Source organism: Dromiciops gliroides, chromosome 1 (genome assembly GCF_019393635.1).
Source record: "Dromiciops gliroides isolate mDroGli1 chromosome 1, mDroGli1.pri, whole genome shotgun sequence".
NCBI classification, from domain to species: Eukaryota; Metazoa; Chordata; class Mammalia; order Microbiotheria; family Microbiotheriidae; genus Dromiciops; species Dromiciops gliroides.
Window position 1 is genome coordinate 747,694,302 of NC_057861.1, and position 13,863 is coordinate 747,708,164.

A 13,863-nucleotide genomic window follows, 5' to 3' on the forward strand; every position below is an offset into this window, starting at 1 on the left:
ACTGAAAATTTCATTCAAGTTTAAGAACTAGTTTGTCACCAAAAGTTCCCTAATAGAACAGAAAATGCTCAGCAGGCAGATCCGGTGACTTGACGACAGCACTCTCTCTCTCTCTCTCAGAACAATAAACAACCCTGTGTAGAGGCTTCTGAACTGGCCCAATGAAGTACAGTCAATGAACAATCAAATGACACCCGTCATGAAGGAAAGGCCAAAGAATAAAGGTACTTCCTAGGGTCAGTCTGCTACCAAGTCTCAGGTCTCTACAAAGAACTGCCTCAAGGAGGCAGGCTTTCCTACCTACAGGGAAAAAAATAATGAGCAAGTTTACTTTCTAAACACTTTAAATAGTTCTCAAATTTCATTTAAAAAGAAATAATGTAGCAAACTCTTTAAGCTTCTATGGAAGCTTTGGGAGCAGTCATTCCACTTTCCTTCTAATTAGTTAGGTCTGAGAATAAACCTTAACACAACATTAACCCTGAAAACAAAGCTTAAAAATATATGAATCTACTATATGAGTTAAGAATTCAAAGAAAGCATCAAGGTCACTTTTGAAATTACAACCAACAGACAACATTTAAAGACACAGTGTCATGCATAAAAAGATACAATATAATATATAAAAGCGAATGCTAGATTTTTATGATTCAGCTTCCTCTTCTGTAAAATGCAGATACCATCGAGTGGTATTCTATACTATGTAGTATTGTAAAAAAAAAATGGGGGGAAGGGGGTGAGGTGGAACTTAAATATGGATTTAACATTAGGAAGGCCTCAGACCCTTCGAGCCTTGTGATCGGAAGTACTGAACCTCTCTGGACCCAATGGCTATACCCCTCCTGCCAGGATTGTTCTGAGGATCCCATGAGAACACATGAGAAATCCTTTATAAACCTTAAAGACTTATGAAAGCAATAGCTATGATTAAAGAGCCTTACTAAAATCTACCCTCAGTTCTAAGTCTCACTGCTTGAACTATGACTGCAGAGATCAGCATATCTAATGTAAACATCCTCTTTCCTAAAAAATGAGCTTTCTTTCCCTCCCCCATAGCTTTTGAAGAGAACCACCATGTGTGGTTCAAATCCCAGCCCTGCCACTTATCCCATGGATGACCAACCATGAGCATGCTGTTCTCTGGTCTCCCTTTCCTCATAAATGACTGGGGCAGTTGATCAAAGTAACTTCAAAGGTCTCTGAACTGATATTCAACTCAAACGCCATGTAAGATATATCATTCATCTACATAAGGGAAATTTTTCAAAGAAAGCCAATTGTCTACAAACCATGGTTCGTTACAATTATTTGTAAAGCCAATGCTCGCTCTGTGTTCATCTAGACAATGACTGGCAGTTGCAGAGAAAGTGCTGACTTGCATTGGCAGAAGTCTTCTCATCTCACAGATCCAGCCTTCCCTATCCCACCCCTATGTGTAGAGATAACATAATCTGTGTTACTATTTCCAAGTAACACCTCTCAAGGAAATCCCATGCCTTCCAACATAACAGTCTTCACACTTAACAACTTGGCCACCTGAGTCATAATAGCAGCCTTGCATATTGAACTGCTGTGTCTCCTTTGAGAAATGATAAGAAAATCAATTCCACACTGACCTCTCGGTTGGGCGTACCATCATCATGTTGTTCTGTAAGAGAAGATGTCCGGCTCCTGGTCCCTGCTGGGGCAGGGGAAGTGGAAAGGACCTATGGAGGAAAACCACAACAATCAGGGGGCTGTGACATCTCTCACCGTGTTCCCTAGGTTGAGGCCTCGCTGAATCCTCCTTGCCACCACCAAAAGGAAGAAGGCACCAAAACTAAGGAGAATTCACATGAGGTTGTGGAAAGGGCCCCTTGACTGGCTGTGTAAATGGAAACCTCTTTAAGGCTCTCCAGCTCCCAGTTTCCTTCACCTACAACATGAAGTCTTTTTGGGGACACCGTCTCTCACATCCCCAGCCTTCCTCTCCTCCCACTCTTCTTTCTAAGCCCAGAGGATCTGGCCAACACCCTCACCAGCCCTGACCCTGCTCTCTCCACAGCTACCAATGATCTCTGAATGCCCCAATCTGAAGGCTCTTCTCAATGCTCATCCTTCCTGACCCTTCTCCCCCAGGGAAATTCTCTCCTCCCTGGTTTTTCTTTTTCTTTTTTCTTTTGATATTACTCTTTCTTGGTTCTCTTCTTACTTCTCTGATGGCTCCTGCTCACTCGCTAGATCTTCATCCATGTCATACCCACCAACTGGGAGTGGCCCCCAAGGCTCAGTCCTGTCCCCCCTTTCCTCTCTATATTCTCTCACTTGGCATTCTCGTCAACTCCAAAGGGTTCAATGATCATCTCTATACTTATGATTCCCAGATCTTTCTCTTGACTCCAATGCCCCCATTAACAACTGTTTCATGAAGATTACAAACTGGATAACCTATAGACACCTTTAAAGTCATAAAGTCAAAACAGAATTCATCATCTCCCCCAAAGCTATCTCTCTTCTGAACTACCCTATCACTAAAGAGGGCACCCCCAACCTTCTCACGAACCAGGTTCCCGACCCTGGCATCATCCTCAATTCTTCATAGTCACTCACCCCATGTACACATTCTAGGTACTAACACCACTGTGTCAGGAAGCCCCAAGTTCAAATCCTGCCTCAGACCCTTACTATCTGTGTAACTGTGGGCACCACCACTGGGACCCTTCCAAATGTTTTCAGACCTCTCATGGTCCCGCTTTCTCCCATCATCTCAGCTGAGAAACCTGCTTCACATTTTCCTGAAAAAAATGAGGTTATTCACCAAAAGAGCTCTCTTCTCCCCTCCTCCTCATTTTGTATCAAGATGCCTTCTGCTACTATCTTCTCCTTCAAACCTGCCTCACTTCTCCCTGCCAAGGCAAATCCTTCTATATGCAGAAGTGAAATTTATAAAACTCCTTCTTTTGTTGGAAGCCTTCCCCAACCCCTCTTAATTCTAGTGCCTTCCCTCTGTTGATTATTTCCCATTTATCCTGCATATAGTTTACTTTGCATATATTTGTTTGCAGGTTGCCTTCCCCATTAAATTGTAAACTCCTTGAGGGCAGGGGCTGTCTTTTGACTCTTTTTGTATCACCAGCATTTATCACAGTGCTAGGTACACAGTGGACAGAATGCACACAAGAGAGTAAGGAAGACCCAAGTTCAAATCCGGCCTCAGGCACTGCCTAGTTGTGTGACCCTGGACAAGTCATTTAACTTCTGTTTGCCTTAATCCACTGGAGATGGAAATGTCAAACTCTAACATATTTAACCAAGAACTCTATATGAAGCAATGTGGAACTATGCCCAAAGGGCTAAAGAACTGTAGATACCCTTTAATCCAGCAAAACCACTACTAGGCTTATATCCCAAAGACATGCCCAAAAAGAGAAAAAGACCTATTTGTACAAAAATATTTCTAGCAGCTCTTTTTGTGGTGGCTAAGAATTGGAAATCAAAGGAATGTCCATCAATTGGGGAATGGCTAAACAAGCTGCGGTATATGATGGTGATGGAAGATTATTGTGCTATAAAAAATGACCTGGGAGCCAAGATGGCGGAGGAAAGACATTAAACGCACAGAGCTCCTGATACAATTACCCCAAAAACAGCAATAAAAGAACCCCTGGAGCAGAAAAACCCACAAAAATATGGGCTGAGATTATTTTCCAGCTATAGATAGATTAAAGGGGGCCCCATTAAAGAGGGCTTTACTTGGGCTACAAGTAAAGTCCAACCCCACAATTGTACCAACAGAGACCCCAGGCACACCGCACCAGAGGAACTTAAACCCCAAGCCTCCGAATCAGCTGCAGCACCAGCAGGGATATCAACAGGACCCAGGAAAGAATTCATCTGTCCTACCCTAGTGGGGAACCAAGAAGAAATCCTGAGCGGCAGGAGGCCCAGGTGGGGGAGGGGCACAAGCTCATTGAAGCTAAAAACCACCACAGCGATCTGCTGGCTGGTTAACTAGCTTGAGGTTATCTTTGGACCAGAGAACAGGCCAGTGGAGAGAAAAACCTGCCCTCCCTCAAACCAAAACACCTGAGACCCACTGAAGCTGGGGACAGTAGTATAGCATAGAAGCAGGGCCACCCAGTGGGAAGTTAAAAGTCAAGTAAAAGATGAGCAAGCAAAGAAAGTTCAGAACTATAGAAAGTTTCTTCAGTGACAAGAAGATCAAGGTGCACCCTCAGAAGAGGAAAACGACCTCAGGGCCCCTATATCCAAAGCTTCCAAGAAAAATATGAACTGGTCTCAGGCCATGGAAGCTCTCAAAAGGGACTCTGAAGAGAAAGTAGGAGAGGCAAAAGGAAGATTTAGAGAGAGGGAGGAAAGAATGGAAAGAGAAATGAGAGCAATGCAGGAGAGTGATGAGAAAAAAATCAACAGTTTGAAAAGTCAAATGGAAAAGGAGATAAAAAAGCTGTCTGATGAAAATAAATGCCGGAGCAGCTAGGTGGCGTAGTGGATAGAGCACCGGCCCTTGAGTCAGGAGGACCTGAGTTCAAATCCGGCCTCAGACACTTAACACTTACTAGCTGTGTGACCCTGGGCAAGTCACTTATCCCCAATTGCCTCACCGGAAAAAAAAAAAAAAAAGAAATGCCTAAGAATTAGGACTGAATAAATGGAAGCTAGTGACATGAGAAACCAAGACATGATAAAGCAAATTCAATTGAATGAAAAAATAGAGGGCAATGTGAAATATCTACTTGGAAAAACAGATGACCTGGAAAACAAATCCAGGAGAGACAATTTGAAAACCATGACCAAAATAAGAGTTTAGACACCATCCTCCAAGAGATTGTTAGGGGAAATTAACCTGATATTCTCAAAGCAGAAGCTAAAATAGAAATTGAAAGACTCCACCAATCACCTCCTGAAAGAGATCCCAAAAGGAAAAACTCCAAGAATATTACAGCCAAATTCCAGAACTCCCAGGTCAAGGAGAAAATATTGCAAACAGCTAGAAAAAAGTAATTCAAATACTGTGGAACTCCAATAAGGATAAAGCAAGATCTAGCAGCTTCTACATTAAAGGACCGGAGGGCATGGAATATGATATTCCAGAGGGCAAAGGAACTGGGACTACAGCAAGAATCACATACCCAGCAAAATTGCGTATAATCTTTCAGAGGAAAAACTGGAACTTCAATGAAAAAGAGGACTTTCAGGCATCTGTGATGAAAAGACCTGAATTGAACAGAAAATTTGACTTTCAAATACAAGACCCTGGAGAATCATAAAAAGGTAAACAGGAAAAAGAAGCCATGAGGGATATTAAAAGGGTAAACTGCTTACATTCATAGATGCAAAAATAATACTTCCAAGTCATAAGAACTTTTTCAGTAAGGAATACACAGAGGACATAGGTCTGAACTTAATATGAAGGGATGGTCATTGTAAAGCATTTATTTTTTGTGTATCCTTGTTCTTTGTGGAGCAAACTGGGGGGAGGGGGGGGTCTTATGTCTGGGGCCGGATTTGGGCTCTGGACCTCCTGGGCCCAAGGCTGGTGCTTTGTCCACTGTGCCACCTAGCTAACCCATGATGACATCTTTAAAATAGGGTTGAGGGGTAGGAGGAATAGACTGGGGGAGGGAAGGAGAGAGGTAGACTGGGGAGAGGTAGCTCACACAAAGGAAACAAGAAAAAAGCTTATGGACGGGAAGGAAAGAAGGGAAAGGAGTGGGGGAGTGAGTGAACTTTACTATCATCAGAATTGGCTCAAAGAGGGAATAACATACATACTCAAGCAGGTATAGTATTATATTTTTGCCCTGAGGAAAAGTGGGAGGGGAAGGAGATTGGGGGGGGGGAGAAGGAGGGAAGGGAAGTTTGGGGGAGGGAGCTGCAAAAAGCAAAACACTTTCAAGGAAGGTGAAGATATTCTGTATAACAGCACATGTATGATATATATTGAATTGCTTGATTTCATAGGGAGAGTTGAGGAGGGAGGAAGGAAGAAAAATTTAGAAAACAGAATTATCTCAAAGACCTTAACCTCATCAGAGTGGGCTCAAGGAGAAAATAGCACACACACCCAATTGGGAGGAGTCATCTATTTAACCCTACAGGAAAGTAGAAGGGGAAGAGTATAAGGAGGGAAGGGTGAATGAAGGGAGGATAGAGCAGGCGAGGGGGCAATCAGTAGCAAAACTTTTGAGGAGGAATAAGGAAAAATAAGATAGAAAATAGAGTAAATATCACTAGAAGAGTATAGGATGGAGGAAAATAGTTATGATGACTGACTACAATGTCAAAACCTATGGTACCTACTGTGGTAAAAAAAATATGAAAGTTTTTTAACAGTCGGTTAGGATAACTGAAAGACGCCAGTTTTTTTAAGGACCACCCTTTCGGGGAGGAGACCAATGGCATGAGCTACGCACGCCAGTCCGCCTGCTTCGCACGTCAGACTGCCTGCTAGCACTCCACTTCCGGGGTGCGAGCTTAAAAGGCAAGGAGAGAACAGAAGTGGGAGTTTTTTTCCTGCTCTGCTGGTCTCCTGACTGCGCTGCACAGGCTGATGCTGATGAGAGTTCGAGTGGGCCCGGGCTCCCGGTTAGCATGCACTTGACACGGTCTCTCTCTCCCCAAAGGTGGCCTTCGGCTTTTGGTGAGTTTTATATGGAATATAGACTAAGCTTAGACTTAAGACGATTTGTATTGTATTTCTTTCCTATCCTTCTAATCAACATCACCTTGTGACTACCATACAATAAAAGCTCTAACTAGAAAACCAGAAGCTTCTTCCATTTACTACTCTGGGAGATAAATTAAGGGAAAGGTTAAAGAGGGGAGATTTATGATCTAATATCCAATTTTAAATCTCACACTACTCGTGGGCTATTGTGAAGAAAATTCTTTGTCAAGTTTAAGGTACTATATAAAAGTTATGATGAACAGGCTGCTATCAGAAAAACCTGGAAAGACCCACATGAACTGAAGCAGAATGAAATGTACTGTATACAAAATAACAGCATTAGTATAAGATGATCTGTTGGGAAGCACATGGTTATTTTCAGCAAGGCAATGATCCAATATAATTCTGAAGGACTTATGAAAATTGCAATACACCTACAGAGCAAGAACTGATGGTATCTGAAAACAGACTGAAACACTTTTTTTTTTTTGACAATTCCTTAATCTGAAGTTTTGTTTTTATCTGTATTCTCTCACAACCTAGCTAATGTAGAGTTGTTTTCCATAACTACTCATTTATAATTTATATTGAATTGCTTGAGTTCTTGGGGTAGGGGTGGGAAGGGCAGGAGGAAGAGAAGTTGAAACACAAAGTTTTTTTAAAAATAAATAAATTAATGTCAAAAAAAAAAAAAAAACCTCAAGGCAGGAAAAAAAAATGACCAGCAGGATGATTTCAGAAAGGCCCGGAAAGATTTGTATGAACTGATATATAGTGAAGTGAGTAGAATCAAGAGAACATTGTGCTGAGACAGCAAAAGTGTTTGATGGGGCAGCTAGGTGGTGCAGTGGATAGAGCACCAGCCCTGGAGTCAGGAGGACCTGAGTTCAAATCTGGACTCAGACACTTAACACTTATTAGCTGTGTGACCCTGGGCAAGTCACTTAACCCCAATTGTCTCACTAAAAAAAAAAAAGTGTTTGATGAAGAACTGTGAAAGACTTAACTATTCTCAGCAATACAATGATCCAAGACAATCCCAAAGGACTATAGATGAAACATACTATCCACCGCCAAAGAACTGATATTGATTGATCACAGACTGAAGCATGCTATTTTTCACTTTCATTTTTTTCTTTTAATCAAGTTTTCTTGTACAAAATGACAAATATGGTAATGTTTTACATAATCATACATGTGTAACCCATATCTGATGGAAGGGAAAGGGGAGGGAAGGAAAGAGGGATAAAAATTAGAGCCCAATGCTATAAATAAAAATGTTTATTACAAAAAAAAACTACCTCCATATAGGGTCACAAAGGTCACAAAGAGTGGAACAGGACTAAACAAGTGAAAAACAACTACAACATATTTAGGGAGCCAGCTTGGATGGCTCAGCGGATAAAAACCTGGGCCTGGAGTCTGGAAGATCCGAGTTCAAATCTGGCCTCCAACAACTTACTGGTTATATTGACCCTGGGCAAGTACTAGAGAAGTCAATGGCAAACCACTCAGGTATCTCTTTTGGGGGGCAGGTAGGTCACACAGTGAACAGAGCGCTGGATCTGGAGTCTCCAAAGTCATGCGTGATCTCAATCCCCATCCTTGACCTCTCTGCAAGCTCCCACACTCTTGATGGCCCCTCTTTGACAGTCTCTTCTCTCTAGGATTTCCTGCCACTCTTGTCTCCTGGTTCTCCTCCCATATGTCTGCCTGCCCCTTTTCAGTCACCATCACTGGATATTCTTCCAGGTCACTGTTAACCCTGAGTATCCAAGGCTCTGTCATCTCTTTGCTGAGGATCCTGATATCTCCTTGTGCAGCTTCTCTGCTGACGCTCTGGTCATCTTAAAACTCAACACGTCCAAAACTGAACTATGTACTTTCCCCAAAACCTTGCCCTCTTCCATTCCCCATTACTGCTAAGGGTGGCACCATCTTCCCTGTCCGCCAGGCCCACAAGTGAGAACATTCTCAGCTCTTTACTCTCTCACCACCACCCCTCCCCCCCACGGCCAATCTGATGCTAAGGCCTACTTTACCCCAATAACATCTCTGCTATGTGTGTGTTCCCCTCTATCCTCTGACAATGACACTACCCTGGTGTAGGCCCTCATCACCACCTCATGCCTGCTAGCTGGTGGCCATCAAACAGCGCCTGATCTTGTCATTACCTTCATGACATCCTTGTGTCTCCACTCAAACAGCCACAAGCCTATTTCATCATCACCTCACACCTGGACCTGCAAAAGCCTTCTGGCTCTCAAGTCTCCCCCTCTTCTGGGCTTCCAAAGGGTGACCATATCATGCCTCCCTACCCCACGGCCTCCTGGGGCTGCCTACCACATCCTCCTCAGGACCTTCCCCTGCTCCCTTTTCAGTCTCCTCACATGTGGAGCCTAGAATCCAGCCACACTGGGGTGCTCCTTGTTCCTAAACACCCCAATGCACTTCCTGACTTAGTCCTGCATGCTTGGATCACCTGCGTCTCTGGGTTCCCTCAGGACTCAGATCACCGTCCCCCCCAGCCCACAGTGAGACTGCAATCTTCAGTGTATCTTGTTATTTTCATGTTGTTCCCCCCATTAGACTGTGAGCTCCTTGAGTTCTGAGCACAGAGCCTGGCACACTGTAAATGCTGACTCACCTCCCCCACTCTAAGAGGCCAGGATTATCTGAGTAGGGTCATGGGACATAGGGGAGAAAGATAAGGCCTCTGAGTCAGAAAGACTCTGACACTTACTAGCTATGTACCCCAGACAAGGTACCTCAACCTCTCAGTGCCCCCGGCTATAAGCCAGGGGCAGCTAGATGGCAGTGGATAGAACCCTGGCCCTGAAGTTAGAAGGACCTGAGTTTATATCTAAGCCTCAGACACTGTGTGACACTGGGCAAGTCACTTAAACCCGAGAGAAAGAGACAGAGAGGGAGAGGGAAACAATAAGCTAAAGGAGAGTTGCAGATGTGTCTTGCTAGGAGTTTCCAGACATGGAGTTCTCCATCCCAATAAAACCCCAGGTCTGAACAACCACCACCAAAAATAAACAAAAATATACACCTCCTAGGAGTCTAAGTCCTGAGTCTCTGCCAACGTTGCCCTGATACAAATCAAGTAATCAATCTCTAGGGGACAAACTCATAATAGGAACAATCCCAAAAAAGAAAAACATAGTAAAGAAACACATGAATAAAGAAATGACATTTAAAACAACTATGAACTACCACCTCACAATCATTAATTAGCAAAGACAAAGTAACTTTTAAGAAAAAGTTGGTGGACTGAGTACTGTCAGTGCTCATAAAAGTATTGGTGCATGATCATTTTGAAAAGCAATCCAGCTGTAAGCCACAGCTGTGAAACTGGTTGGAACTTCTGACCCAGTAATCCTACTCCCAGAGAAATAATTTATTTTTTAAAAAGAGCCATCTGGGGGCAGCTAGGTGGCACAGTGGATAGAGTACCAGCCCTGGAGTCAGGAGGACCCGAGTTCAAATCTGGCCTCTGACACTTGACACTTACTAGCTGTGTGACCCTGAGCAAGTCACTTAACCCCAATTGCTTCACCAATAAATTAATAAATTAAATAATTAATTAAATGAGTGAGTGAATGAATAAATGAATGAATAATTAATTAATTACTGAGTGAATGAATGAATAAATAAATTGTTTTTAAAAAAAACGATCTGGGGGCATCTAGGTGGCTCAGTGGATAAAGCACCAGCCCTGGATTCAGGAGGACCTGAGTTCAAATCCAGCCTCAGACACTTTATACTTACTAGCTGTGTGACCCTAGGCAAGTCACTTAACCCTCACTGCCCCACAAAAAAAAGAGCAATCTGTACAAACTGATCTTTCCTAACCCAAATGACTTCATGGCTCTGTTGGGTACCTTGGAGACTTCCCTCATGTTATCTAAAAGTTATTTAACTTTTAGTTATTTCCCCATAAGTCCTATTCTTCTGCTGGTTTCTAATCTTGAGGACAGGTATTATTTTATTTTTTCCCCTTTTGCATCCCTCAAATCTAACACATATTGTCGTCAACTCAAGGATCTGTAATTTCTTCAGTGAAGCCACTTCTTCCAACTCCAGCAGATTAAATGCTCTTGATAGTCTTGGAAAGTCACTGTGGACAAAAAATCCATCCCCCTCTGGCCCAACTGGTGATAGCTGAAGCAGACTGTTGTTTTTTGTTTTTGTTTTTTTTGCGGGGCAATGGGGGTTAAGTGACTTGCCCAGGGTCACACAGCTAATAAGTGTCAAGTGTCTGAGGCCAGATTTGAACTCAGGTACTCCTGAATCCAAGGCCAATGCTTTATCCACTGCGCCACCTAGCTGCCCCTGAAGCAGACTGTTCTTGGACAATGGGTTGGTCATCAGGGTCCCAGGCCTTTCCAAGGCAGTAGAATCTGCTAGAGCCTGTGCTCCCCTGACCAGAGCTGCCTCCATATGAATAATCCCAATACTAGGAAGCACTAATGGAGAGGGGGATGTAAGTTTTGTTGTCTCCCTGGATCCTCACCAAGATCCAAAAAAAGAGGCAGCAGGACCTAACTTGGCACTGAGCTCTAACTGCTCTCCACATAACACTCTCTAAATAACTGAAAAGTAAATTGGTTCCCCAGTTATCCCCTTGATTGGCCTCAGACAAATTATGACCTGGGAAAGACCTTAATTTAGAAAGGCCAGGGTCACCCGGACTTTTGTCTTGCCACTGGATTTTGATGATTCTGGAGAGAAGAATGAGGCTGACAACTCTGTGCAGCTGTCTCACTTAAATGATGTCACTGTTCCTCTTCAAGAATGAAGGATGAGGGGCAGCTAGGTGGCGCAGTGGATAAAGCACTGGACCTGGATTCAGGACCTAAGTTCCAATCCGGTCTCAGACACTTGACACTTACTAGCTGTGTGACCCTGGGCAAATGAGCTCTCACTGTCCCTCAAAAAAAAAGGGAAAAGAAAATGAAGGATGAAGAACACTCCCCCCTCGATTTTAGAAAATATCCGTAATAAATCAACAGAGAGTTGGATGGGGTGGATTATTTGAAAACATGGGCCCAGGCTTCTTTCCAATTACTCTACTGGGGCAGTCAAGATTCTCCACATGCAAAGACAAGAGAAAGTTATCTCAGATCTCCTTGGACTGGGAGCTCCATGAGGGCAGGAAATCCTTTTGCATGCTTGCTTCCTAGTGTGATATAATGGAGAGAACTACTCGGAGGCAGACAGACCTTAGTTCAGATCCTGTCTCAGACACCCACTAGCTGTGCACACCAAGGCAAGTATCAACCTCTGGGAGCCTCAATAGTGGCCTCTGTAAAAGAGGGCTGGTGTGAGGATCAAATGAGAGCCTTTCAAGGAAGCTCTAAGCAAACCTGGAAGCACCAAACAAATGTCAGCTATCCGTGATTCTGGGGATCAGCTGGGTGGCACAGAGGATGGAGTTCCAGGCCTGGAGTCAGGAAGACCTGAGTTCAAATCTGGCCTCAGACACTTACTAGCTGTGTGACCCTGCACAAGGCTTGCAAAGAAACAGACACAACTGAAAGTGACTAAACAAAAACAACTAGGGTTTTTATACTGGTCCAGTGGGTAGAATGCTGAGCCTGGAGTCAGGAAGACCTGAGTTCAAATCCAGCCTCCAACACATTCAAGCTGGGTGACCCTGAGCAATCACTGAGAACCAAAAGTATTAGAAAGTTTTTCTTTTCTTTTGAACTTCTACCTCCTAGCATTGAGCAGGTATTTAAAGGACGACAACTAAAACCGGATAGTTTGCTCTGAAAGTCGTTACGACGCCTGGCCAGCATCTGACACGGGGCCAAGCGTCTGACCATGAGGGCGAGAAGAGCGGCCTGGGCCCGAAGCCTGCAAGGCTTTATTAGGGAGCCTGTCCCCTCCTGGAGAAGGAAGGTCGAGGGCCACCCCGAGGGCGGAGACCGGCTCCGCCAAGTCAATGACACTCTCCTACGTCACAGAGGAGGTTGTCAATTCCAAACAAGCAACTCCCGGCCCAGGCAGGGCGATCTTCAGGGGGCGGGACCCCGGCCCCCCAGCAGGACGCGGCTCCCCCACCTCGGAAAAGGAGACAGAGGGTCAGGGCGGGCACGAAGTTCGGATCCGTTCCCGGGCGGCCCGAGGCTCCCGGACGTGCCCGTCCCCTGCTGAGCACGTGACTGGCACCCTGGCAGACCGCACGACCCCCCCGCCCCTGTCACCACCGGGAAGGAGGAGAGGCCATGGGGCACTCGGGGCCCTCCCATCTTACAGAGGAGGAGACTGAGGCTCGCGGCCAGACGGCAGGACCTGCTCTGCCGGGGGCTCCGGGGGTCCTGGCGCCCTCGGGGCCTCCCTTTCTTCCCCGGTCCCACGCGGGTCTCGAGGCAGTCCCTCTGGGAGAGTGCGCGGTTCTACCGGCTCCGCCCCCTGTGCCTCAGTTTCCCCCCGGGTACCTGGGCCGCCGCCTGCTGCTGCTCCTCGCTGATCTTCTGCTTCAGTTTCTTGAACATGGTGAGGTCTCCTCGGGCCTCGGGCCTCAGGCCGGGCCCCGCGGAGGCCTCACGGACGCGGCAGCGGCTTTGCTCCTCTCAGCCACGGGCCGCGTCCCCCGCAGCCGCGGCCGCTGCTGCTGCTGCTGCTCCCGGTTCCGGCACCGGCTCCGGCTCCGCTCCCCACCCTCCCCGCCTCGCCTCGGCCCGACCCCCGCGCCCCCATCCATTCAGCCGCGGCGGCGGCAGCGGCGTCAGCGGCAGCGACGGCGACTACGGAGGCCGGGCAGGAGAGCGACGCGCCCAGTGCGCCTGCGCGGCCAACGTGGAGCTCGTGGACGGACCTCTACGGAGGCCGGCGGGGCCCAAGCCCGGGGGCCGGTGGGGCGGGGAGGGACGAGCGGTGCCGCCGGGCCCGCACCTGCGCCGTCGGCAGCCGCCCCTCCTTCCGAGCCCTGGCAAGAGACCGAGAAGGCGGAGGCTTGAGGCTGAGGCCCCGTCCCTCGACTCCAATGGTTACCGTGGTTACGGAGGCCCTGGGCCCCCTCTTTCCTGAGAGTTAGGCCGTCTGGGATCATCGGTTCGAGTCCCGTCTCCGGCGACGCGACCCCAAAACTATTCCCGCTCCCCTATTTTTTAAAGTAATAAACATTTTTATTTATAGTTTTAGGTTCCATTTTTATCCCTTCCCTTCCCCTTCCTGCC

At 46.0% G+C, this 13,863-nt stretch overlaps 1 protein-coding gene across 9 annotated transcripts in view; it reads right to left on the reverse strand.

Moving 5' to 3' along the window:
• GOLGA4 (golgin A4) overlaps positions 1 to 13,331 on the reverse strand; it is a 107,871-nt gene extending 94,540 nt beyond the window's left edge. For all 9 annotated transcript variants that reach the window (XR_006354099.1, XR_006354098.1, XR_006354096.1 and 6 more), the window contains exons 1-2: positions 13,123 to 13,331; positions 1,617 to 1,706 (exon numbers count right to left, since the gene is read on the reverse strand). Coding sequence is in view for 5 of the 9 variants with exons in the window: in XM_043976347.1 (XP_043832282.1) it covers positions 1,617 to 1,706; positions 13,123 to 13,179 (147 nt within the window). In the remaining 4 variants the exon portion in view is untranslated. The remainder of the gene's footprint in view (positions 1 to 1,616; positions 1,707 to 13,122) is intronic.
• Between the last annotated feature and the right edge of the window lie 532 nt (positions 13,332 to 13,863).